Source organism: Entelurus aequoreus, linkage group LG21, assembly GCF_033978785.1.
Source record: "Entelurus aequoreus isolate RoL-2023_Sb linkage group LG21, RoL_Eaeq_v1.1, whole genome shotgun sequence".
In the NCBI taxonomy this organism is placed as follows: Eukaryota; Metazoa; Chordata; class Actinopteri; order Syngnathiformes; family Syngnathidae; genus Entelurus; species Entelurus aequoreus.
The window spans coordinates 19,473,248-19,500,772 of NC_084751.1; the positions used below are offsets into that span (position 1 = coordinate 19,473,248).

The window sequence follows — 27,525 nt, forward strand, 5'->3', positions numbered from 1 at the left end:
GACATTTAAAACTTCCCGGGAAATATCCGGCTGAAACGTCGCGGTATGATGACGTATGCGCGTGACGAAGTCAGAGTAACGGAAGTTATGGTACCCGTAGAATCCTATACAAAAAGCTCTGTTTTCATTTCATAATCCCACAGTATTCTGGACATCTTTTGCAATTTGTTTAATGAACAATGAAGGCTGCGAAGAAGACAGTTGTAGGTGGGATCGGTGTATTAGCAGCGGACTACAGCAACACAACCAGGAGGACTTTGTTGGAGCGCTAGCCGCGCTAGCCGCCGACCTCACCTTGACTTCCTACGTCTCCGGGCCGCCAAACGCATCGGGTGAAGTCCTTCGTCCTTCTGCCGATCACTGGAACGCAGGTGAGCGCGGGTGTTGATGAGTAGATGAGGGCTGGCTGGCGTAGGTGGAGAGCTAATGTTTTTAGCATAGCTCTGTGAGGTCCCGTTGCTAAGTTAGCTTCAATGGCGTCGTTAGCACAGCATTGTTAACCTTCGCCAGCCTGGAAAGCATTAACCGTGTATTTACATGTCCACGGTTTAATAGTATTGTTGATTTTCTATCTATCCTTCCAGTCAGGGGTTCATTTTTTTGTTTCTATATGCAGTTAAATCACGATGCTATCACGTTAGCTCGTAGCTAAAGCATTTCGCCGATATATTGTCGTGGAGATAAAAGGCACTGAATGTCCATTTCGCGTTCTCGACTGTCATTTTCAAGAGGATATAGTATCCGAGGTGGTTTAAAATACAAATTTGTGATCCACAATAAAAAAAGGAGAGTTTGGAATCCAATGAGCCAGCTTGTACCTAAGTTACGGTCAGAGCGAAAAAAGATACGTCCATCACTGTCTCTCAAGTCCTTCACTGTAACGTTCCTCATCTACGAATCTTTCATCCTCGCTCAAATTAATGAGGTAATCATCACTTTCTCGGTCCGAATCTCTCTCGCTCCATTGTAAACAATGGGGAATTGTGAGGAATACTAGCTCCTGTGACGTCGCGCTACTTCCGGTACAGGCAAGGCTTTTTTTTTATCAGCGAGCAAAAGTTGCAAACTTTATCGTCGATTTTCTCTACTAAATCCTTTCAGCAAAAATATGGCAATATCGCGAAATGATCAAGTATGACACATAGAATGGATCTGCTATTCCCGTTTAAATTTTAAAAAATCATTTCAGTAGGCCTTTAAAGGCCTAATGAAACCCACTACTACCGACCACGCAGTCTGATAGTTTATATATCAATGATGAAATCTTAACATTGCAACACATGCCAATACGGCCGGGTTAACTTATAAAGTGCAATTTTAAATTTCCCGCGAAACTTCCGGCTGAAAACGTCTTTGGATGATGACGTATGCGCGTGACGTAACCAGTGAAACAGAAGTATCGGTACCCCATTGTATCCAATACAAAATAGCTCTGTTTTTATCTCATAATTCCACAGTATTCTGGACATCTGTGTTGGTGAATCTTTTGCAATTTGTTTAATGAACAATGAAGACTGCAAAGAAGAAAGTTGTAGGTGGGATCGGTGTATTAGCGGCGGACTACAGCAACACAACCAGGAAGACTTTGACTCGGATAGCAGACGCGCTAGCCGACACTAGCCACCGACCGCACGGATGATCGTGGTGAAGTCCTTCGTCCTTCCGTCGATCGCTGGAACGCAGGTGAGCACGGGTGTTGATGAGCAGATGAGGGCTGGCTGGCGTAGGTGGAGCGCTAATGTTTTTATCATAGCTCTGTGAGGTCCCGTTACTAAGTTAGCTTCAATGGCGTCAGTAGCAACAGCATTTTTAAGCTTCGCCAAGCTGGAAAGCATTAACCGTGTATTTACATGTTCATGGTTTAATAGTATTGTTGATTTTCTGTCTATCCTTCCAGTCAGGGGTTTATGTATTTTGTTTCTATCGGCATTTGAGCCCGATGCTATCATGTTAGCTCCCTAGCTAAGTTAGCTTCAATGGCGTCGTTAGCAACAGCATTGTTAACCTTCGCCAGGCTGGAAAGCATTAACCGTGTATTTACATGTCCATGGTTTAATAGTATTGTTGATCTTCTGTCTATCCTTCCAGTCAGGGATTTATTTATTTTGTTTCCGTATGCAGTTAAGCACGATGCTATCACGTTAGCTCCGTAGCTAAAGTGTTTCGTCAATGTATTGTCGTGGAGATAAAAGTCACTGTGAATGTCCATTTCGCGTTCTCGACTCTCATTTTCAAGAGGATATAGTATCCGAGGTGGTTTAAAATACAAATCCGTGATCCACAATAAAAAAAGGAGAGAGTGTGGAATCCAATGAGCCAGCTTGTACCTAAGTTACGGTCAGAGCGAAAAAAGATATGTCTTGCACTGCATTCTAGTCCGTCACTCTAACGTACCTCATCCACAAATCTTTCATCCTCACTCAAATTAATGGGGTAATCGTCGCTTTCTCGGTCCGAATCGCTCTAGCTGCATTGAAAACAATAGGAAAATATGAGGAGGCGATCAACTGACTACGTCACGCTACTTCCGGTAGGGGCAAGGCTTTTTTTAATCAGAGACCAAAAGTTGCAAACTTTATCGTCGTTGTTCTCTACTAAATCCTTTTAGCAAAAATATGGCAATATCGCGAAATGATCAAGTATGACACATAGAATGGATCTGCTATCCCCGTTTAAATAAAAAAAAATCATTTCAGTAGGCCTTTAACATCATAGTTCTGCTAACCCAGCTAGCTTATGCTGTTAGCAGCCATTCGTTATATTTAGGGCTGCCACAAGAAAAAAAACAACATCTTCGGCTCAGATCCCACATCAGGGCAAGAAAAAACTCAACCCAATAGGATACAATGAGAAACCTTGGAGGGCACCGCAGATGTGGGGACCCCACCCGCCACCCCGTCGAGTGGATTCAGTTAATAATGTGAGAGCCCAGTCCATAGTGGGGCCAGCAGGGCATCATCTTGAATGGAGACAAGTCAGCAGTGCAGAGACGTCCCCAACTGATGCACAGATGAGTGGTCCACCCCGGGTCCCGACTTTGAACAGCTAGCGTTTCATCTGTGGTCACCTGATAACCTCTCCACACAGGAGAGGGGGGCAGAGCAGAAAAGAGACGGCAGATCAACTGGTCTAAAAAAGGGTCTATTTAAAGGCTAGAGTATACAAATGCATTTTAAGATGGGACTTAAATGCTTCTACTGAGGTAGCATCTCTAACTGTTACTGGTAGGGCATTCCAGAGTACTGGAGCCGAATAGAAAACACTCTGTCGCTCGCAGACTTTTTTTGGGCTCTTGCCTTCCTTCATACAAGCCGTTTGGAATTTGCTCAATTTGTGACGGTTTGGTTACGGTACGGGGGAGAAGAAGACGGCACAGAATGCAGGGATGTCATTTTAGCTCTATTTATTTTATATTACAATAGAAATGAAGTGTGTAAAATAATCCAAAATATGTATGGTGTGACTCTGTGTAGCGATTAACTGAGAAATGTTACTAGGAGCGTTGAGCGAGAGGCGGAAGATCAAGAGGGGCAAGGCAGGCTCGAAGGTCCAGAGACAGGCAGGAAGTCGGGGGCAATAACGAGGCGTCAAAAGTCCGTGTCCAGGCGGGAGATCGAGGTCCAAGAGGCAGCCAGGGAACCAGAAGGAACACGGGGAGATGAGACACACAGCTCGCAATCAGGAGACGGAGGAATGCTGCTGGAACGACACGACACAGGACACAATGAGCATGACGGGAAAGAACACAAAGAGAGAGAGCATAGAGCTTGACACAAGTTGGCTTACTGTACGGAACAGGAAACTACGTTCTGGCCCGGAACACAGGTTTGCACTGGCTTAAGAAGCCCAGGGAGCTCATCAGCGACAGGTGTGCAGATAGCAGATTGATTGCAGCTGCCTGCTGAAGCCGGAGTGGCGCGCTCAGGTGCGCTCTTGCAGGTGCGCTCTTGCAGGTGCGCTCTTGCAGGTGCACCCAGCGCAGCGCACAGATGAATACCCACTGAGGTGCGCCCGGGCCGTGACAGGTTTTCCAAGTTGTAACATCAGTAAATATCTACAGTGCACCCGGAAAGTATTCACAGCACTTTTTACACATGTTATGTTACAGCCTTATTTCAAAACGGAATACATTTGTTTTTGTCCTCACAATTCTGTAGACAATACTCCATAATGACAATTTGAAAAAGTTTTTTAAAAATGTTTTGCAAATTTAATTAAAATAAAAACATGAAAACATCCCATTGACATACTTAGTTGATGCACTTTTGGCAGAAATTACAGCCTCAAGTCTTTTTGAATATGATGCCACAAGCTTGGCACACCTATCTTTGGGCAGTTTCCCTCATTCCTCTTTGCAGCACCTCTCAAGCTCAATCAGGTTGGATGGGAAGCGTTGGTTTTCATCCAGGATGTCTCTGTGTGAATTGTGCAAATTTAATTGGTTCTGTGATGGAACTCTTAACACAAAGCAGTTGTATCTCAAATCAACGCCGCCCATTGAAATGGATTGAAATTAATTTAATGGGTGCTTGCCACACCCTTAAAAATAACAATTCTAACATGCAATATGCCTCCTTTTATTTAAAAAAAAAACTGTATAATATAATGTAGTTTAAACGACTACAGTTGTTTTATCAAGTAATATAATAATGTACAGCATTCATCTTCGAGCTGCTGCTCCATTGAACACACTATTAGCATCTTCTCCATATTTAATGGATAAATGTCCAACGTTTGGATATTATTTTAACATCCTTGGCTGACATTAGAGTCGTTTAGGGAAAAAGCTGGCAGCTTAGTTGCCATCATTTTTTGTGTTAAATTGACATTGTTTTTACAACATTATATTGTTAATGGAAAAACAGTAGAAGTTATTTTCTTATTCTGGCAACTTAGCTGTCAGTTTTTCAACTATAAAAACAAATCTTTCCATATACAGTAATACATCGTTAAAAACAACAACCGTAGAGTTTACAGTCAAAAACTGGCAGCTCAGTCAACAGAACTTTAATGCAAAAAACAGTAGTAGTTTTTTTCAATTTACAGTAATATGCTGTAAAGAACAACGTAAAATGTATTGTCATTTTTATTAATTTGATGGGTAGTTTGCTGTAAAGTTAAGTATTTTTATTTAGACAAAAACATGTTTGGAAAGTATGATGATATACTGTAACGTTTGTTGCAATATTGGATACTATTAAAGTTTAAAATGCATATACATATATTTTTTCTGTCAAAATGAAAAAAATCTATTACATTTAGTGAGAAAATATTAAGTACTTTATTTACACATATCATTTCCAGGTGTTTGTGGCAGTGGCGTGTGGTGAGGTTCATGTCAGGTGAGGCACTGACTTTATCACAGTCAGATTTACAAACGTATAAACCCTAAAGAGTATCTTATTCACCATTTGATTGGCAGCAGTTAACGGGTTATGTTTAAAAGCTCATACCAGCATTCTTCCTTGCTTGGCACTCAGCATCAAGGGTTGGAATTGGGGGTTAAATCACCAAAAAATTATTCCCAGGCACGGCGCCGCTGCTGCCCATTGCTCCCCACTGCTCCCCTCACCTCCCCTCACCTCCCAGGGGGTGATCAAGGGGATGGGTCAAATGCAGAGGACACATTTCACCACACCTAGTGTGTGTGTGTGACAATCATTGGCAGGGGCACCTCTAGGGATTTTGGGCCCCATGAAAAGAATCTTTACAGGGCCCCCAACACAGCGGCAACATTTTTTGATGCTATTTTACATACAATTATGCATTTTAATGGTATTTTTGACTATCATTACCATATTTTTGAAAGAAGAACAGCATCACAGTTGACATGTACAGTAGGGGAAGAACTGAGCACTCTGAATACAATGGAATTCATTTTGAGTCATTTATTTGCTGCACCATTGATTCTTGAGACTGTAGTAAAATGTATTATATTTTGTATTATATTATTATTATTTCAACACACACAGCTGCTCACCTCCTTCCTCATGTGGGGGCAGTGGGGCTGATTCAGGGGCAAGGGGATTTGGGGGCTGACAGACAGCTGCTGCTGCTGCTGCTGGTGCACTTGACTCTGTTCAGAATGAGGCATCATTTTGACAGAGGGGAGATCAACTATTATTGAATAAGAACAGCTTGATAAATGTTTGACTGGATTGATTATTTAACTAATATAGCAGTAAAATGTAAAAATCCAGAGTTTTCTTGAGCTAACATGGTGAGAAAAGTGAGCTAGCTTAAGCTGTCTGTGGTAATAATTATTACCACAGACAGGGACAAAGTTAATATGCATAACTTTCCACCACAACTAACAAACCCACCTTTTTTGGAAATATTGTGACATATTGTCGACCCTTCAACTCCTTCTCCTCTCTTATTTTATTTTCCTTTCTTTTTTGGCTGCCTGATTTTTGAGGCATACTGCTGTCTCCTCCGCTTTGCCCGCTGTGGCGCTGTCTGTCTGGGACAAATCGCCGGTGCTCTACCTGCAGCTGATCCAGTCGGACTGAACCATTTTACGTAAATAGATGGGGGGAAGGGAGGGCCCTGCAGGGGTTGATGCTTCCAAAACAAATAAAGGTATTGTTACCAGGACATGGAAAATAAAACATGTGTGATTATATGTTAGTTAATAACTTAGTGTCATTATTTTTTCTGTATTATAATTTCATCATCATTAGGGGCCTCTCTGGGCCCCCCTCCATCATGGGCCCCTAGAATCCGTCTCCTTTACCCCCCCTTTTCGGCGCCCCTGATCATTGGTATACTTAACTTTAAAGGCCTACTGAAATGATTTTTTTTTAATTTAAACGGGGATAGCAGATCTATTCTATGTGTCATACTTGATCATTTCGCGATATTGCCATATTTTTGCTGAAAGGATTTAGTATAGAACAACGACGATAAAGATTGCAACTTTTGGTATCTGATAAAAAAAAAGGCTTGCCCCTACCGGAAGTAGCGTGACGTAGTCAGTTGAATATATACGCAAAGTTCCCTATTGTTTACAATGATGGCCGCATGAAGTGAGAGAGATTCGGACAGAGAAAGCGACAATTTCCCCATTAATTTGAGCGAGGATGAAAGATTTGTGGATGAGTAAAGTGCAAGTGAAGGACTAGTGGGGAGTTGAAGCTATTCAGATAGGGAAGATGCTGTGAGAGCCGGGGGTGACCTGATATTCAGCTGGGAATGACTACAACAGTAAATAAACACAAGACATATATATACTCTATTAGCCACAACACAACCAGGCTTATATTTAATATGCCACAAATTAATCCTGCATAAAAACACCTACGTGTTTGTTATGCTAGCTCCTAGCTCCTCTGCTAGCTCCTAGCTCCATAGAACACGCCAATACAATTCAAACACCTGATCAACACACACAATCACTCAGCCCAAAAGACCGTTCACCTAACCCAAGGTTCATAAAGCTTATATATTTTTAAAAAGTTACGTACGTGACGCGCACATACGGTCAAGCTATCAAATGTTTAGCAGCCAAGGCTGCATACTCACGGTACCTGATATTCAGCTGGGAATGACTACAACAGTAAATAAACACAAGACATATATATACTCTATTAGCCACAACACAACCAGGCTTATATTTAATATGCCACAAATTAATCCTGCATAAAAACACCTGCGTGTTTGTTATGCTAGCTCCTATGCTAGCTCCTAGCTCCATAGAACACGCCAATACAATTCAAACACCTGATCAACACACACAATCACTCAGCCCAAAAGACCGTTCACCTAACCCAAGGTTCATAAAGCTCATATATTTTTAAAAAGTTACGTACGTGACGCGCACATACGGTCAAGCTATCAAATGTTTAGCAGCCAAGGCTGCATACTCACGGTACCTGGTATTCAGCTGGGAATGACTAAAACAGTAAATAAACACAAGACATATATTTACTCTATTAGCCACAACACAACCAGGCTTATATTTAATATGACACAAATTAATCCTGCATAAAAACACCTACGTCTTTGTTATGCTAACTCCTAGCTCCTATGCTAGCTCCTAGCTCCATAGAACACGCCAATACAATTCAAACACCTGATCAACACACACAATCACTCAGCCCAAAAGACCGTTCACCTAACCCAAGGTTCATAAAGCTTATATATTTTTAAAAAGTTACGTACATACGCAACAAAAAGTTGCGCACATACGGTCAAGCGATCAAATGTTTAGAAGCCAAAGCTGCATACTCACAGTAGCACGTCTGCGTCTTTGTCATCCAAATCAAAGTAATCCTGGTAAGAGTCTGTGTTGTCCCAGTTCTCTACAGGCGTCTGTGTATCGATGTCAAAAGTCCTCCTGGTTAGAGTCTCTGTTATCCGAGTTCTTCCATCTTGACTGCATCTTTCGGGAATGTAAACAAAGAAGCGCCGGCTGTGTACTGTTGTTGCTGACTACGTTCGAAAAATACGTCCATTTCGCACCGACAACTTTCTTCTTTGCTTGCTCAGCTTCTTTCTCCATAATGCAATGAACATGATTGCAACAGATTCACGAACACAGATGTCCAGAATACTGTGGAATTATGAAATGAAAACAGAGCTTTTTCGTATTGGCTTCAATGTGGAAGGCATACCCGTGTTCCCCGGGCTACGTCACGCGCATACGTCATCCTCAGAGGCGTTTCGAACCGGAAGTTTAGCGGCAAATTTAAAATGTCACTTTATAAGTTAACCCGGCCGTATTGGCATGTGTTATAATGTTAAGATTTCATCATTGATGTATAAACTATCAGACTGCGTGGTCGGTAGTAGTGGGTTTCAGTAGGCCTTTAACTTTACACTTACAAACTGTAGCACACAAAAAAGCAAATTTAATAAAAAACAACGTTATTATGGTCTTACCTTTACTTATAAGTGCGGGAACAGTGGTGTTCGTGTTGGAAGAGTTGTGAATGAATGAAATATGAAATCCGCGCTTCAGTCTGCAGGTGTACCTAATGTTGTGTCCCTGTTCACGGCTCCTCCGGCGCGCCGCGCGAGCATTGTTGTTTTTGCACTTTTTGGCTTCTTGTTAAGTGACTTTTTTTGGGTGGATTCGGTCTTGCACATGGAGGGTTTGGGTGTGGGCTTTGGTTGGTGTGGCGCTCCCGTCGGGCGGTGCATTCTGCGGCGGAGATGCTTGGCACCAGGAGGCGGGGTTATGAGACGAGCCTCCAGTTTTATGATCGCTCAGCACAATAAATACGTCACACACATACAGTTGTTGACAAAATACACTGGACATTATATACCTCAGCTAACTAAACTATGGAAATGTATAATATAATTCATATAGCAATACGGTCTCACTGCACAGCAGGCCAGCAGTTAGCCGAGTCATTGCACAATCCATGTTGAGGCACAACGCAGTGACGTGCCTCAACTGGCTGCTGATCACCGCACCGTCTCTTCTCAGTATTTGAACGGCAAATGTGAAAATAAAAATAAAAATAATCTAAAACTGGTGAAGTTAAATGGAAAATAACTTTAGTATAATCACTGGATACATATAACAATTTAATGAATTTTTTTTCTTTTTACTTTTTTTTTTCTTTCCATGATGGCAGGTGAGGCCGTGCCTCCCCTGCCTCTAGTGACTGCACGCCACTGGTTTGTGGGTGAGATAAAAGGATGTCGCGGGCCAGATCTGGCCCCCGGGCCTTGAGTTTGACACTTGTGGCTTAGAGGCAGCTCTTATCTCAAAACACTCTTAAGTTGAAGCACTCACACATTTTTCTTTTGCAGAATATAAAGTGAATAAAATGTGTGATCCTCTTTTGGATCATAGCTGCAGTACTAGTTCTCCACTGCAGATAGGGTCGTAAAATTGCATTCTATTTAACTTCTAATATTTTCTTCAAGCAAAATAAGAAACCTGCAAATACGCGGAGGAGTGAATGCTAAACTGGGAATGTGTGGGAATTAACTGTGGCCTACAAATGCATTGACCCAAATACAAGACTCCTAAAAACGATGTCTCATCTTACACTTCCGTTCAAAAGTTTGGGGTCACCCAAACAATTTTGTGGAATAGCCTTCATTTCTAAGAACAAGAATAGACTGTCGAGTTTCAGATGAAAGTTCTCTTTTTCTGGCCATTTTGAGCCTTTAATTGACCCCACAAATGTGATGCTCCAGAAACTCAATCTGCTCAAAGGAAGGTCAGTTTTGTAGCTTCTGTAACGAGCTAAACTGTTTTCAGATGTGTGAACATGATTGCACAAGGGTTTTCTAATCATCAATTAGCCTTCTGAGCCAATGAGCAAACACATTGTACCATTAGAACACTGGAGTGATAGTTGCTGGAAATGGGCCTCTATACACCTATGTAGATATTGCACCAAAAACCAGACATTTGCAGCTAGAATAGTCATTTACCACATTAGCAATGTATAGAGTGTATTTCTTTAAAGTTAAGACTAGTTTAAAGTTATCTTCATTGAAAAGTACAGTGCTTTTCCTTAAAAAATAAGGACATTTCAATGTGACCCCAAACTTTTGAACGGTAGTGTATATTCAGGATGCAGGGATTTATATATGCAAACCAACTTTTGGTGGCAGACAACTTCACAGCTTTTCTTCCTGTCACTCACGCACACCAGTGATCTGTATAGGGACAACCGCTGGAAAAACTTGTAGCACGCACATATATCAAACAGTCCATAGAGGTATTTTTATACCTGTTTTATCTGTGCACAGTAATTCAAACTATAACAAGTAAATTAGGGGTGTCAAACGTACGGCCCGTGGGCCGGATCAGGCGCGCGAACAGGTTTTATCCGGCCCGCGGGATGAGTTTGCTAAGTATAAAAATGAGCCAAAATTTTTTTTATGAAAGAAACCGCTGTTCTAAATGTTTCCACTAGATGTCGCGATAGCAATTATTTGTATCTTTGTAGGTTATGCTACATATGTAAAAAACATAAACCACATGATGTTAGTGCACCAGTCAAGGAAAATGAGCAAACTACATAAATAACATCATGTAATTAGATTTTGATATTATTTTTTTATTTTGATAGATTGAAAATTAACACCAATGAGTTGACTGATGAACATTATCACATCATTTATTCAGAAAGTATAAATAACCACAAATAAAGATAGAATACTATCAACCGCAACATGTAAGTGTAAAAAAACCAAACCCAACAACATTATGATTTGTACAGTTTCAGAATGTGCTTGTTCTATTTTAAACAAAGAAAACAATCTGAAGTTTTCTTTATTTTGAAGTTATCGTGCCGTGATTTTACCAGTCCGGCCCACTTGGGAGTATATTTTTCTCCACGTGGCCCCCGATCTAAAATGAGTTTGACACCCCTGAAGTAAATGATCCAGCATTGTTGCGCAGTAACAAGGGATTGCTGTTATGATGTGCTGTGACGTCACCAATTCCAAATGTGTAGTTTTTCCATTTTACTTTAGGCAACGTTTAGCTGCATGGCTTACTGCCAACAGGGACTTGTTCCAAAAGCAACAGTTAGCATAATCACGTTTGACGTTAATTTATCAAGGAGTAGGCAGAATCAACATAACATGCTGCAAGGAAGCGAGTGCTATTAAGTGCAGTGTTTCAATAAATGAAAACACCAATTTGTATATGAAGAGGGAGAAGGTGTTAGCCAACAAGCGTGACAAACCGTCCAATAGGGTGCCACTAGTTTTGAATAGATGTAGAAAAAAAAGGGTAGCACCGTTTTTTTTTCTGCTTTCAGGTTTTAGTCACCATTTCCCTTGTGGCTGCAGCTGCCACAACAGAGAAGCTCTGCACCCTGCAACACCCTGTGAATATTAATAGAAGTGAGCCCATTGAGTTTCCATACAGTCATGATAAAAACAAGAGAAAACATGTGTATAATAGACAAACAATAAACTAACACTAGCGACTATTGTGATTGACCATGAAGGCCAAAGTAAGATTTTCTAGTGTGCTGCTGACTGTCAGTCGTAGGTTCTTCGGAAACACCACAACCACTTTCTGAAAACACCTCATCCTACTGAGATGTGTCAAGTGTTAGCTGGAGTATTTTCCCCTTCCATGCAAATAAGTAAGATGCTGTCGCCAAAAGGCAAACACAGAATGACTTGCATGCGGACAGTCAAATGAGACATAAATACATCTTTAAATAATTACTCATGTGTCAATGTGTCATTCATTTACTCACTGTAAAATTACATTTAATTATCAATATTTGTTTTTTGGTTTTGAGTTTATTTTGAACATACATACAATTTAAGTTAAAGTTAAAGTACCAATGATTGTCATCACACACACTAGGTGTGGTGAAATTCCTCCTCTGCATTTGACCCATCCCCTTGTTCACCCCCTGGTAGGTGAGGGGAGCAGTGGCCGCATCCGGGAATCATTTTTGGTGATTTAACCCCCAAGTCCAACCCTTGATGCTGAGTGCCAAGCAGGGAAGTAATGGGTCCCATTTTTATAGTCTTTGGTATGACTCGGCCGGGGTTTGAACTCACAACCTACCGATCTCAGGGCGGAAACTCTAACCACTAGGCCACTGAGTAGGTGGCCTAGGAATTACTACAAGATACATCACAATTTCCAGTTTCTCTTTTCAACATGTCCGAAAAGGAGTAGGAAGAAGCAGTTCTTATTTAATCCAGTACATAGCAATTGTTAACATTTTAGTTCACTTCCTGTTCTCAATGTATTCAAAATACACTCCATAAATAATAGCATAACATTTTTGAAATAAATAACTAATTAAGTAAGTTGTATTTCCTAGGGTGAGATAAATAAGATGATCAATAAATTCAAAATATTAATCATGTTTTTTCTTCTTTGTACTTTGTGAACAATTTGAAGAGTTTCTTGAATTGGATCATAATAGTACACAGTTTGATTTCTTTACTTAATCCATTCCATCGTTTAATTCCACATACTGATATACTAAAGGTTTTAATGTTCTGTGTGCATACAAATGTTTTAAATTACATTTTTCTCTAAGGTAATATATTTCTTCTCTTTTGTTGAAAAGAGCTGTTGTATATTCTTGGGTAGCAGGTTATAGTTTGCTTTGTGCATAATTTTGGCTGTTTGGAAATTTACCATATTGTGGAATTTCAGTATTCTCAATTCAATAAAGGGTTTGTATGTTCTCTATAACTAACACTATGTATTATTTTAACTGATCTTTTTTGTAACACGGTTAGTGATTGAAGCATATTTTTGTAGATATTTCCCCATATTTCTACACAATAACTCAGATATGGTAACACTAGCGAGCAGTAGAGAATATGAAGTGATTTTTGGTCCAATGCATGTTTTGCTTTATTCATTATTGACGTGTTTCTTGCCACCTTACGTTGTATATTTTTTAAATGACATTTCTAGTTCATTTCATCATCAATCATTATACCTAGAAATTTGATTTAATTTACTCTTTCAATATTTATTCCTCTATTTGTATTTGTGTTGAACTTTTCCTTCTACTGTTACCGAATAGCATTATTTCTGTTACGGTTGGGTTGCATGGTAATGCGCGGTTCGTTTCCCCAAGATGCAGACGGACCTCCGGAAGCAGTGTGCAGGTAGGAAAATTATTTATTCTTCATAAATCAGGCAAGAATATAAATAAACAGAAAAGCGTGCGGGTTGCACGGGAAGCTATGGCAACGCTAACGTAAAAGCTTAGCATAAAAAACCGGAACAAGAAGCAAGAATCATTAAACGTAACCGTTGCGTGAAGCAAACAAAACAGCCAGACCAAGTGTGGCGAGAGGCAGGAATAAATAACTCTATGATTAGCGCCCGGGGGCAGGTGAGCGTCCTAACCACTAATAAGAGGCAGGTGAAGATGATCAGCACAAACCCGGGTGCTGAAAAACAGAACTAATGGAAATCCTAAACCAGGCAGCGGAACATCACATACGTATATATATATATATATATATATATATATATATATATATATATATATATATATATATATATATATATATATATATATATATATATATATATATATATATATATATATATATATATATATATGTATATATACTGTATATATGTGTATATATATATATATATATATATATATATATATATATATATATATATATATATATATATATATATATATATATATATATATATATATATATATATACAATGTACAGCATCAGGTTATATCCTAAAATCACAAAGCCAAGCAGAATCACAGGACACTGTGCCACGCTTATTGATAATATTTTTACCAATGATTTTGATAACACTACAAGTGGACTACTTATAACCGACGTTAGTGATCATCTGCCAGTTTTTACAATATATGATGGAAACTACATGGGAACATAAAGTTAAAGTTAAGTACCAATGATTGTCACACACACACTAGGTGTGGTGAAATTTGTCCTCTGCATTTGACCCAACCCCTTGTTCACCCCCTGGGAGGTGAGGGGAGCAGTGGGGAGCAGTGGGCAGCAGCGGTGCCGCGCCCAGGAATCATTTTTGGTGATTTAACATGGGAGACAAAAGGACATTTCGAAGACTGTGCACAGAGAAGAGGATGATTGCTTTCAAAATTGAGCTACAAAAGCAAGATTGGGACAATGCGTACAATGAAAAAGAGGGTGTTGAAGCATATGAACATTTCTTAAACAAGTTACAAGCAGCAGCTTTACTTTGAGCTCCTCCCGGATGACAGAGCTTCTCACCCTATCTCTAAGGGAGAGCCCCGCCACCCGGCGGAGGAAACTCATTTTGGCCGCTTGTACCCGTGATCTTGTCCTTTCGGTCATGACCCAAAGCTCATGACCATAGGTGAGGATGGGAACGTAGATCGACCGGTAAATTGATAGCTTTGCCTTCCGGCTCAGCTCCTTCTTCACCACAACGGGTCGATACAGCTTGCCAACCAAGACAGCCCCACAGCATCCAGAGCCTTAAGCTGATCTCATCCACCCCCGGGCCTTGCCACCGAGGAGCTTTTTAACTACCTCGGCAACCTCAGCCCCAGAAATAGGAGAGCCCACCACAGATTCCCCAGGCACTGCTTCCTCATAGAAAGACGTGCTGGTAGGGTTGAGGAGGTCTTCGAAGTATTCCCTCCACAGATCCACAGTCGAGGTCAGCAGAACACCATCCCCACCATACACAGTGTTGACATTGCACTGCTTCCCCTTCCTGAGGCGGCGGATGGTGGTCCAGAATTGCTTCAAAGCCGTCCAGAAGTCGTTTTCCATGGCTTCCCCGAACTCCTCCCATGTCCGAGTTTTTGCCTCAGCGACCGCTGAAGCCGCACACCAATTGGCCTGTCGGTACCTGTCTGCTGCCTCCGGAGTCCTATGAGCCAAAAGAGCCCGATAGGACTCTTTCTTCAGCTTGACGGCATCCCTCACCGCTCACCAGCGGGTTCTAGGATTACCACCACGACAGGCACCAACCACCTAGCGGCCACAGCTCCAATCGGCCGCCTCAACAATAGAGGTACGGAACATCATCCACTCAATGTCCAGCGCCTCCCTCGTGACATGTTCAAAGTTCTTCCGGAGGTGGGAATTGAAACTCTCTCTGACAGGAGACTCTGCCAGGCGTTCCCAGCAAACCCTCACAATGCGTTTGGGCCTGCCAGGTCTGTCTGGCATCCTCCCCCACCATCGCAGCCAACTCACCACTAGGTGATCAGTAGAAAGCTCCGCCCCTCTCTTCACTCGAGTGTCCAAAACATGAGACCGCAAATCCGATGACACAACTACAAAGTCGATCATGGAACTGCGGCCTAGGGTGTCCTGGTACCAAGTGCACATATGGACACCCTTATGTTTGAACATGGTGTTTGTTATTGACAATCTGTGACAAGCACAAAAGTCCAATAACAAAACACCACTCGAGTTCAGATCCGGGCGGCCATTCTTCCCAATCACGCCTCTCCAGGTTTCACCGTCGTTGCCAACATGAGCGTTGAAGTCCCCCAGTAGAACGAGGGAATCACCCGGGGGAGCACTCTCAGTACTCCCTCGAGTGAATCAAAAAAGGGTGGGTACTCTGAGCTGCCGTTTGGCGCGTAAGCGCAAACAACAAACAACAGTCGAGGAGGGACTGCCGTTCCTAGTGAGGTGGGCATTGTGAGAGAGTCATCAGTTAACCATGACTGATAATACCCAAGGGGCCTATCTATTCACTAATATTTCAGGGATCAGTCCCTACCTTGTGTAATTCTCTGCATGTTTAATGCAGGTGCTGGTGAAGGCAAAATTGGTATTAAATGGTTGTGATCTGTTAACCATGGTTACTGGATGCTGAGATATTATTTCAGAGATCAGTCTTTACCTAGAAAGTTATCTCCAGTTGAGGAGTCGAGTTGACAAGTACTCATGACTCTTGCTGGCACTCAGCGAGACGGTGGAGCTGGGAGAAGGGATACAAGGAGAGGGGAATATCTTTAGCACTAAGAATGTTAACCAAATCTTTAATATTAATGTGGTGGTTTCGTTTTTTTCGATGTTAAGAGATTATACCTTACTCTGCCTGTGCAATTGGCTTGCCGACCCCAGAGATGCGAGGTCACTATTTCCCGGGTCTTCTTCGCTATCATCCAAGTCCCCGAGACGATGGCTGTTGGGTAACCATATCATTAGGATTATTGCAATACCAAAATTGCCAAATATACATATAGTACAAGCATCTCTGGTCTATTTTTGAATGCTACCGGAAATAACCTATCTATTACTGTAGAAACATGACAAAAACAAGACGGAACACACTTACACTGGCTTCCTGTTCCTTTTTTCTGGCAGCTCCTCATTCTCTGCCTCAGATTGCAGGTCTGAGGTGTCGCAGCCCTTTCCATATTGTTGCATTATTTGTAGTTGTCTAAAATTTAATATGTTAAAATGAACATGAGTTTCAAATTAGCTGTAGAGCTGAACAGAATATTATTATTATTGATGAAAATAAATCAGGTCTCTCTCTTACAAGAGACCTGGTCAGAACATAGACACAATAGGTTATTCCAAGCATAAAGAGAAGCAACTATGACGTTATTTTTAAACAAGAAATTTATAAATTTGCATACCACAAGTTCGGACAACAGAAACGTCAAATCTTGGCCAGTTTGGCTCATGCTGCTCCTAATTTAAAGCGGCCCTTTTAATTATGTCTGTGTTTTTATAGCTGGGCCAGAAAACCATCCCATCATCATACCATCCACTTGGGACAACCGCAATGTCCCTGTTCATTATAAATTTAATCAGATGAAAAGGCATCCTTAATGTAGAAAGAAAGAAAAGGGGTATTTATTCATCGTCAAAGGAACAACGTGGACAAAAGCATGCACAGGTGTTAGTGTATACAAATAAGCAAGTAAGATGAGCTGAGCTTTTACCCGAATGGTGCCCCAAGGTGGTAAGAACTATAAAAAAGGTAAAAGTACAGGTCATAATAGTCAGAACTTCAGCTCAATCGTAAAGTAGGGTTTGAAATTATGGGTGTAGTGTATACAAAGATCAGTCCCTACCTTGTGTAACTCTCTGCATGTTTAATGCAGGTGCTGGTGAAGGCATATGAAGACGTCCTTCCCCATGGTGAGGTGCTAAGGGAGATAAATTGGTATTAAATGGTTGTGATCTGTTAACCATTGTTACTGGATGCTGAGATATTATTTCGGAGATCAGTCTTTACCTAGAAAGTTATCTCCAGTTGAGGAGTCGAGTTGACAAGTACTCATGACTCTTGCTGGCACTCGGCGAGACAGTGGAGCTGGGAGAAGGGATACAAGGAGAGGGGAATATCTTTAGCACTAAGAATGTTAACCATATCTTTAATATTAATGTGGTGGTTTCGTTTTTTCGATGTTAAGAGATTATTCCTTACAATGCCTGTGCAATTGGCTTGCCAACCCCAGAGATGCGAGGTCACCATTTCCCGGGTCTTCTTCGCTATCATCCGAGTCCCCGAGACGATGGCTGTTGGGTAACCATATTGTAGGTGGTAGCTTAAATATGTAAATATTACTTAAATATTGCTCCGAATAAAGTAAAGAAAAACTAGTTAAATTATCCTGAAAATCAAGCATTTTTATAAGAGTTTTGTAACTAGACACAAAGGTAGTTTTAAGTAAAATTTACTATGAAAGAGTGAGTACATTTTGTCTCTAAGAAAGAAAATCTCTAGTAATGTTTACTTGAGTGTTTTTGATAAAAAATCATTCTTGCTGGCAAGTAAACTTTACTTGACTATTTCCTAAGTAAAAGTTACAAATAATTTCTGTGTGGAAATTGTTACCTAGCTTTTTTTAAGTAAATGGCACTCCAAATTTTTTTCAGTGTATAGCCGAGGATCGGACCGCCAAGTGTCCTGCCTTCGGCTGTGCCCAGCTCACACTGCACCCGACCTCTATGGCCCCTGCTATGGGTGGGGAGCCCATTAGAGGGGGGAATTGATATGGAAACGATAAAAAAGGTTATTTAAGACATCCCAGGACCATTCATGTATATAAGTAACCTATCATTTCAAACAGGTAAATTTCCAAACAAAATAAAAATAGCTGAAGTTGCACCAATTTATAAGACTGGAGACAAACATCAATTTACAAAATATAGACGTGTTCCTTTACTTCCACAATTTTCTAAAATCATTGAAAAACTGTTCAATAACAGATTAGAGAGTTTCACAAATAAAAATAGAATACTTGAAGAGAACCAATACAGAGCTAATGTTTCAACTTCGATATCTGAGTTACTGTGTAGAAATATGGGAAAATAATAACAAAAGTACACTTCATTCACTAACAGTGTTACAAAAAAGATCAGTTACAATACATAATGTTGGATATAGAGAACATACAAATCCTTTATTTATTGAATCAAAGATACTGAAATTCCACGACATAGTGAATTTGCAAACAGCTAAAATTATAAACAAAGCAAACTATAACCTGCTACCCAAGAATATACAACAATTAAAAATATAATCTTAGATAAAAATGTAATTTAAAACATTTGTACGCACGTAGACACTTAAGACCTTCAGTATATCAGTATGTGGAATTAAATTATGGAATGGATTAAGCAAAGAAATCTAACAATGTACTAATATGATCCACTTCAAGAAACTCTTCAAACTTAAAGTGTTTACAAAGTACAAAGAAGAACCATGATAAACATTCTGAATGTATTTCATCCATCCATTCTTTCATTCTCAAAATAATCTTACTTATCTTATCATATGAAATATAACTTACTTCACCAATTATTATTTATCTATTTATTTTTATTGTGATTACTTATGGAGTATATTGTGAATAAATTGAGAACAGGAAGTGAACAAAAGTTTTAGCAACTGTTATGTAAAAGAAAAGGGGTAGGATTAAATAAACTCTGCTTCTTCCTACTTCTTTTCAAACATGTTGAAAAGAGAAACTGGAAATTGTGATGTATCATGTTGTATGCATGCATGTTCGAAATAAACTCAAACTCAACTCAACATATACATACATATATATATATATATATATATATATATATATATATATATATATATATATATATATATATATATATATATATATATATATATATATATATATATATATATATATATATATATAGTGTGTGTGTGTATAGATAGCCAGGTACCTGGCCTAATTCTTTTAACCCAATGTGGTCCCCCGAGTCAAAAATTTGGGGATCCCTGGCATAGCATAACAATCTCTGCAAGATAATAAAAACGTTCACACCATTATTAACTTTATTTAGGAAAAGTATGTTTATTTAAAATAAGCACGCAATACTGTAGGTCCAAAAGTCCAACTTTTAATGAAAATATACTTTCGAATTCCTGCGATAATGTTATGATTTAATACACAAACTTCTTCTACTTCATGATACCCACAGGAAGTGAAAATATGGAGTTGTTCAACGGTCCTAAAACTTTTGTCCACATGAGCTTTACCTGTCCATTTGGTAATCACCAACACCTAACAAATAGATCATAAATAAATACATGCATGAATCTGCTACTGGAACTATATACAGGATTACATTCAGTCTTTGAGTGAATTTGCTGAAAACAAATGTACCTTAGCCATCTTGAAGGTGGTTGGTGCTGAGAGGTGATGATGATGTTGTCTTCTCAACGCACCGTGGCCTTGACATGGCCTCTGTGCATGGCACGAGCCCTCCTCTGGCGCTCTGCCATGGTGGAGCTAATGCTTTGTGTGAGCGCTGGCAGGGTCACACCAGTCCTGGGAGAGACAAGAGGCTATTTTGTATGCTTGTAGCATCACACCTACAGGAGGAGTGCTTAAGGGCAAGTATGTTGAGTCAAAATGACCACAGTCAGCCTCACTATAAGGCTGTGAAATGTGATTCATGCTAATAATAATTCAAGAATTCACTGAACTGAGTGGTAGCGTTTCTCACACACTAAGTTTTTTTCAAATTCACAATTCCTATTTATTCGGATTCTGAATCGATCCAAATGTTAATAATCTATTAATAAAAAGCTGTTTTTCAAGCCTTCTCCTTCACTCTACATACTGTTTGTCAGGCAGCGTAGGGTATTTTTACAAAAAGGATGGCGCTAAAGTCTCAGCAAGGAGGACAAAAAATACATAAGCCCTGCCTCTCTAAAGGAAAATGTTTGGGCTCACTTTGTTTTCTACAGTTTCCCTACAAAGAAGCTTCACATGACATTGAGTGCCCGATCTACTAAAGCAGGGGTGTCCAAAGTGTCGCCTGGGGGCCAATTTTCGCCCGCAGTTCGACCGATTAGAACGTGGCGATACTGAATCCATAAACAAAAAATCATTGCCTTGATGTGGGTTCAGATCAGGGGATGTCGTGATTTGTGAAGCCCTTTGAGGCACTTGTGATTAAGGGCTATATAGATTGTGATTGCTTGATTGACAAACGTCCAAATACCGATTATTTACGTATGTTCAATAATGTAATATTCCAGACGCACCATCACAACACATGCGTCTCCCACAGCGTTAAAAATAGGTTATGTTATCAAGATCGCACTTCTACAGTATATTGCCCAGAAAAGGTGTTGTGTGCTGCATATTCCACGACATAACGAAACACCACAGGTTGGACCGTTGGAGCATGACATTATCAATGTGGAGGGAAATGAGTGTCTCCTCACAGCCGGTATGTACAGTGCATCTGGAGAGTATTCACAGCGCTTCACTTTTTCCACATTTTGTTGTGTTTCAGCCTTATTACAAACTGGAATTAATAATTTTTTGGCCTCAAAATTCTACACACAATACCCCATAATAACATTATGAAAATCATATTTTTAAAATTTTTGAAAATTTATTTAAAATTAAAAAATCACATCTACGTAAGTATTCACAATCTTTGCTCAATACTTTGTTGATGCACCTTTGGCAGCAATCACAGCCTCAAGTATCTTTTAATAGGAGGCCTCAAGCTTGGCACACCTATCTTGGGGCAGTTTCGCCCATTTCTCTTTGCAGCACCTCTAAAGCTTCATCAGGTTGGATGGGAAACATTGGTTTTCATCCAGGATGTCTCTCTACATTGCTGCATTCATCTTAGTCTCGTCAGGAGGTGACCAAGAACTTGATGGTCACCCTGTCACAGCTACATCATTCCTCTGTGGAGGGAGGAGAACCTTGCAGAAGGACAATTATCTCTGCAATAATCCACCAATCAGGCCTGTATGGTATAGTATCCAAACGGAAGCCATTTCTCAGTAAAAAAAAGTTTGCCAAAAATGCACCTGACTCTCAGACCATGAGAAACAAAATTCTCTGGTGTGATGAGACAACAATTGAACTCTTTGGCGTGAATGCCAGGCATTATGTTTGGAGGAAACCAGGCACCACTCATCACCAGGCCAATACCATCCCAACAGTGAAACGTGGTGGTGGCAGCATCATGCTGTGGGGGTGGTTTTCAGCAGCAGAAACTGGGAGACTAGTCAGGATAGAGGGAAAGATGAATGCAGCAATGTACAGAGACATCCTGGATTAAAACCAACGCTTCCCATCCAACCTAATGGAGCTTGAGAGGTGAAAGAGGAAAGGGCTAAGATGAATGTGCGAAACTGCCCAAAGATAGATGTGCCAAGCTTGTGTCGTCGTATTAAAAAAAACTTGAGGCTGTAATTGCTGCCATAGGAGCATCAACAAAGTATTGAGAGCAAAGTCAGTGAATACTTATGTACACATGATTTTTTTTTTTATAAATTTGCAAAATTAAAAATTAAATCACATTGTCATTATGTGGTATTGTCTGTAGAATTTTGAGGACAAAAATGAATGTATTCCATTTTGGAATAAGGCTGTAAAATAACAGAATGTACAAAAACTAAAGCACTGTGAATACCTTCTGGCAAAATACATCACTTAAGTTTAAAATTCCAAACAGCTGGTTTGAAGAATGTTTGGAGGAAGGCTTTAGGTTGTTTTATAAATATCTCCGCAATCCCTCCTTAGTTTGATTTCCAAATTTTCGTGACTAATGGGGTTTTGAAATGCACAAAAACAGATACAGGTAAGAAAGGTCGGTTTTGCATAATATGTCCCCTTTAAAGTATATTATTAATTTAATTATCAAACATAATGAAATGTGCCATCAAATAAAATAATTGGTCCCAACAGTCTCCCATCTAGTTGGTTGCACTGCAGAGTATGCATTAGCATCTGTTTTATAACAAAGTAGACAATACATATGATAGAGATATATTTACGTACGTTTTTGCTGTTTGCAGACCCAGTTTAGGAAACATGTTGCTGTCTGAAAATTTGCTGAAAAAAGAAACCTGGTATAAGAATAAAAAATAAATTGCATATATTTTGGTGATAGTTTATCTTTTTATACTTTACCTGGTACTATCAATGAGGTATTCTTTGGTCAGGTTGTAGTTTTCTGGGGTGATTTTCTTGTTGAGTACAATATCTGTCAGCAAAGCCTTGTAGCGCACAATCTAGGAGACAGAGTTAAGTATTCACAAGTCTTCATTTTTTCCACATTTTGTTATGTTACAGCTTAATTCTAAAATGAAATACATTTATTTTTGTCCCCATAATGACAATGTTGTTTGTTAAACAGTTTGCAAATGTATTACAAATTAAAAATCACATGTACATACATATTCACAGCCTTTGCGCAATACTTTGTTATTGCACCTTTAGCAGCAATTACAGCCTCAAGTCTTTTTGAATACGATGCCAAAAGTTTGGCACACCTATCTGTGAATAGTTTCACCCATTCCTTTTTGCAGCACTTCTCAAGCTCCATCAGGTTGGATGGGAAGTGTTGTTTTTAATCCAGGATGTCTCTGTACATTGCTGCATTAATCTTTTCCTCCATCCTGACTAGTCTCCCAGTTCCTGCCACTGAAAAACATCCCCACATCATGATGCTGCAACCACCATGCTTCATTGTAGGGATGGTATTGGCCTGGTGATAAGCGGTGCCTGGTTTCCTCTAAACATGATGCTTGGCATTCACGCCAAAGAGATCAATCTTTGTCTCATCATACCTGTTCATTTTGTTTCTCATTGTCTGTCAGTCTTTCAGGTGTATTTTGGCAAACGTTTACTAAGAAATAACTTCCGTCTCGATACTATACCATACAGGTTTGATTGGTGGATTGTTGCAGAGATGGTTGTCCTTCTGCAAGGTTCTGTTCTCTCCACAGAGGAATGCTGTAGCTCTGACAGATTGACCTTCCTGACTAAACTAAGATGAATGCAGCAGTGTACAGACATGCTTGTGGCATTATATTGAAAAAGGCTTGAGGCTGTAATTGCTGCCAAAGGTGCATCAGTAAAGTATTGAGTAAAGGCTGTTCATTTTGTATATGTGATTTTATATTGTTAATACATTTGCAAAATAAAAAACATTTTTACATTGTCATTATGGGGTATTACTGTGTGTAGATTTTAATAGACAAAAATGAATGTATTCCTTTTTGTAATAAGGCTGTAACATAACAAAATGTGGAAAAAGTAAAGCGCTGTGAATACTTTCCGGAACCACTGTACGTATTATTTTACTACCGGATAGCAGGAAAGCTTCTTGACTCCATACATACTTCTTGAGACTGTAAACTGTTGGTGCTGTAGAGCTGCTGGATGATGAGCTCACAATCCCGCAGGTTGGAGGCGTGCGGTGGATGGGATGATGGATTGGTGTGAAGTTGTCGAGGCTGTGCCCCCGACGTACCTGAGCCACGTTTAGGTCTGAAGGGTCCTAGAGTTTCTCTGCAACCTCCCACACTACGTAACATAAGAATGTTAGTTAACATGAATCTATATCATTCATCTTATTGGATTGTGACACAATTAAAGGTCCCTATTATGAAAATGTGACTGTAATATGTGTCTCTAGTGGCTGTTTATGAGCACAAAGCGGAGAAAAAAAAGGATACTCTCCCAAATTTGTTTGATCCACTTTTGAGAGAGGGTGCTCAAAGCTTCTCTCAAAAGTGTATCTTTTTATAACGTCATTAAGGGAAAAACATTTCTTTATTGAAATGATGAGGCCAACCCTGTGTATATGTTCCAACATTTTAGAGGACAACTCTGTAAAAAATGGGGGGCAAGCATCTTAATATAAAGCCTGAGGCGCTGCAAACTGTCAGTAAGCTGGAGACGTGGGAGTTTGATAGTTTAGTTTTTATAACCTAGCATGATGTTGCTGTAAAAAAAAATATTTTAGCACTGTAGCTCATGTAGCGATGCTGATGTTGCTAATGTTTGTGTCCTTCCGTCCAACTCCTTAAAGGGGCTATTTGCAACTTGCCCAAGTACATTTTTAAAGCAAAAAATATAACAACACCATTGGTGCTTATGTTACCATTAGTTGCTGTACAGAACATGTATGTGTTAAAACTGTCTATATTTTTCACAATTACTAAGTTTGCGTAACAAATCTTTTTACCGATCCAAATAACATGATTGGTGTTTACGGCATGTAAAAAGTGCACAACAGGGCTTCTTGAAGCTGGGCAAACGGCATTAAAGGGAACTGCATTATTTGGGGAATTTTGCCTGACGTTCACAATCATTATAAAAGACTTGACGATGAATTGATTTTTGTAATGCATTTAAATATTAACTAAACGTAAATAAAAGTCAGTTTACAGCGGAGCCAATGGGGGCTCCTCTATCTCTCCGATAAAATCCAATAAAGAACTATTAAAAAAGCACCAACAATACTCCATTTACATTTCGTGACTTGAATATCAACCAAGTATTAGTGATATTGTTAAAACAAAGACAAACTATAGCGGCGCCATGATCACTACCGTGTGTCCCTATGTTTACAGTATCGAGTGGTCTGCTGGTTCCTCGCTTCCTTGCTCCCTGTAAATGTGTTCTAGATCATAACTCATGCATCTCACCGGCACAGAAGACGTCTGAGTAGGCATTTCGACAAGTTGGTACACTTTGACAGCCATTTAAGACTCGGAAATGGCCTAAACGACACAAAAACATTCTTCACCTTAATGGGAATATATGAACATCCTATCAGTCTGCATCTTAATGACAGCAGACCTTGCACGGGTAAGTGATGTTTTATTATGTTTGTTGGCTCTCATGAAGTCGGCAGTGAGTAATAATCAGCGATGAAGAAGAAAAAAAGGCAAACATGATACGTTTTTGAAATCAATGCGCTGCATATGCTTAAAATGATCAAAGTACATAAATATTAAATGTTAATATAAATGTCCCTGGTATTACATTACATATATACTTACATCAGACCTATTCAACTGTCGGCCCGCCAAAGCTTTTCATTTGGCCCACCGAACATCACCCAAATAGGCATGATAAAAACCATTAAAGGCCTACTGAAATGACATTTTCTTATTTAAACGGGTATAGCAGATCCATTCTATGTGTCATACTTGATCATTTCGCGATATTGCCATATTTTTGCTGAAAGGATTTAGTAGACAACATCGACGATAAAGTTCGCAACTTTAGGTCGCTGATAAAAAAAAAGCCTTGCCTGTACCGGAAGTAGCGTGACGTCACAGGTTGTAGAGCTCCTCACATCTGCACATTGTCTTCAATCATGGACGCCAGCAGCGTGAGCGATTCGGACCGAGAAAGCGACGATTACCCCATTAATTTGAGCGAGGATGAAAGATTCGTGGATGAGGAAAGTGAGAGTGAAGGATTAGAGGGCAGTGGAAGCGATTCAGATAGGGAAGAGGCTGTGAGAGGCGGGTGGGACCTGATATTCAGCTGGGAATGACTAAAACAGTAAATAAACACAAAACATATATATACTCTATTAGCCACAACACAACCAGGCTTATATTTAATATGCCACAAATTAATCCGCATAACAAACACCTCCCCCCTCCCGTCCATATAACCCACCATACAACTCAAACACCCGCACAACACACTCAATCCCACAGCCCAAAGTACCACTCACCTCCGTAAAGTTCATACAGCACATATATTTCCCCAATGTTACGTACGTGACATGCACATAGCGGCACGCACGGACGGGTAAGCGATCAAATGTTTGGAAGCCAAAGCTGTAGTCACGGTAGTGCGTCTGCTATCCAACTCAAAGTCCTCCTGGTTGTGTTGCTGCAGCCAGCCGCTAATACACCGATCCCACCTACAGCTTTCTTCTTTGCTGTCTTCATTGTTCATTAAACAAATTGCAAAAGATTCACCAACACAGATGTCCAGAATACTGTGGAATTTTGCGATGAAAACAGACGACTTAAAGGCCTACTGAAATGAATTTTTTTTATTTAAACGGGGATAGCAGATCTATTCTATGTGTCATACTTGATCATTTCGCGATATTGCCATATTTTTGCTGAAAGGATTTAGTATAGAACAACGACGATAAAGATTGCAACTTTTGGTATCTGATAAAAAAAAGGCTTGCCCCTACCGGAAGTAGCGTGACGTAGTCAGTTGAACATATACGCAAAGTTCCCTATTGTTTACAATGATGGTCGCATGAAGTGAGAGAGATTCGGACCGAGAAAGCGACAATTTCCCCATTAATTTGAGCGAGGATGAAAGATTTGTGGATGAGTAAAGTGCAAGTGAAGGACTAGTGGGGAGTTGAAGCTATTCAGATAGGGAAGATGCTGTGAGAGCCGGGGGTGACCTGATATTCAGCTGGGAATGACTACAACAGTAAATAAACACAAGACATATATATACTCTATTAGCCACAACACAACCAGGCTTATATTTAATATGCCACAAATTAATCCTGCATAAAAACACCTGCGTGTTTGTTACGCTAGCTCCTAGCTCCTCTGCTAGCTCCTAGCTCCATAGAACACGCCAATACAATTCAAACACCTGATCAACACACACAATCACTCAGCCCAAAAGACCGTTCACCTAACCCAAGGTTCATAAAGCTTATATATTTTTAAAAAGTTACGTACGTGACGCGCACATACGGTCAAGCTATCAAATGTTTAGCAGCCAAGGCTGCATACTCACGGTACCTGATATTCAGCTGGGAATGACTACAACAGTAAATAAACACAAGACATATATATAC

The 27,525-nt window shown here is 40.0% G+C and overlaps 1 protein-coding gene across 8 annotated transcripts in view; it reads right to left on the reverse strand.

Annotated features, from left to right (window-relative positions):
- Positions 1–3,402: 3,402 nt before the first annotated feature.
- Positions 3,403–27,525, reverse strand: part of LOC133638478 (coiled-coil domain-containing protein 74A-like) — a 39,857-nt gene continuing 15,734 nt past the window's right edge. The window contains exons 4-15 of one of the 8 annotated variants that reach the window (XM_062031136.1): positions 24,062–24,245; positions 22,848–22,948; positions 22,716–22,769; positions 20,067–20,231; positions 17,861–17,952; positions 17,669–17,746; positions 17,505–17,579; positions 17,373–17,399; positions 16,757–16,861; positions 16,507–16,603; positions 16,319–16,396; positions 3,403–4,415 (exon numbers count right to left, since the gene is read on the reverse strand). In XM_062031136.1, coding sequence (XP_061887120.1) covers positions 20,120–20,231; positions 22,716–22,769; positions 22,848–22,948; positions 24,062–24,245 — 451 coding nt within the window. In that variant the 3' untranslated portion in view covers positions 3,403–4,415; positions 16,319–16,396; positions 16,507–16,603; ... (4 more) ...; positions 17,861–17,952; positions 20,067–20,119. Of the gene's footprint in view, positions 4,416–16,318; positions 16,397–16,506; positions 16,604–16,756; positions 17,400–17,504; positions 17,580–17,668; positions 17,747–17,860; positions 17,953–19,788; positions 19,965–20,066; positions 20,232–22,715; positions 22,770–22,847; positions 22,949–24,061; positions 24,246–27,525 lie in introns of those variants that run through there. The other 7 variants (XM_062031135.1, XM_062031131.1, XM_062031132.1 and 4 more) reach the window with 7 other exon arrangements.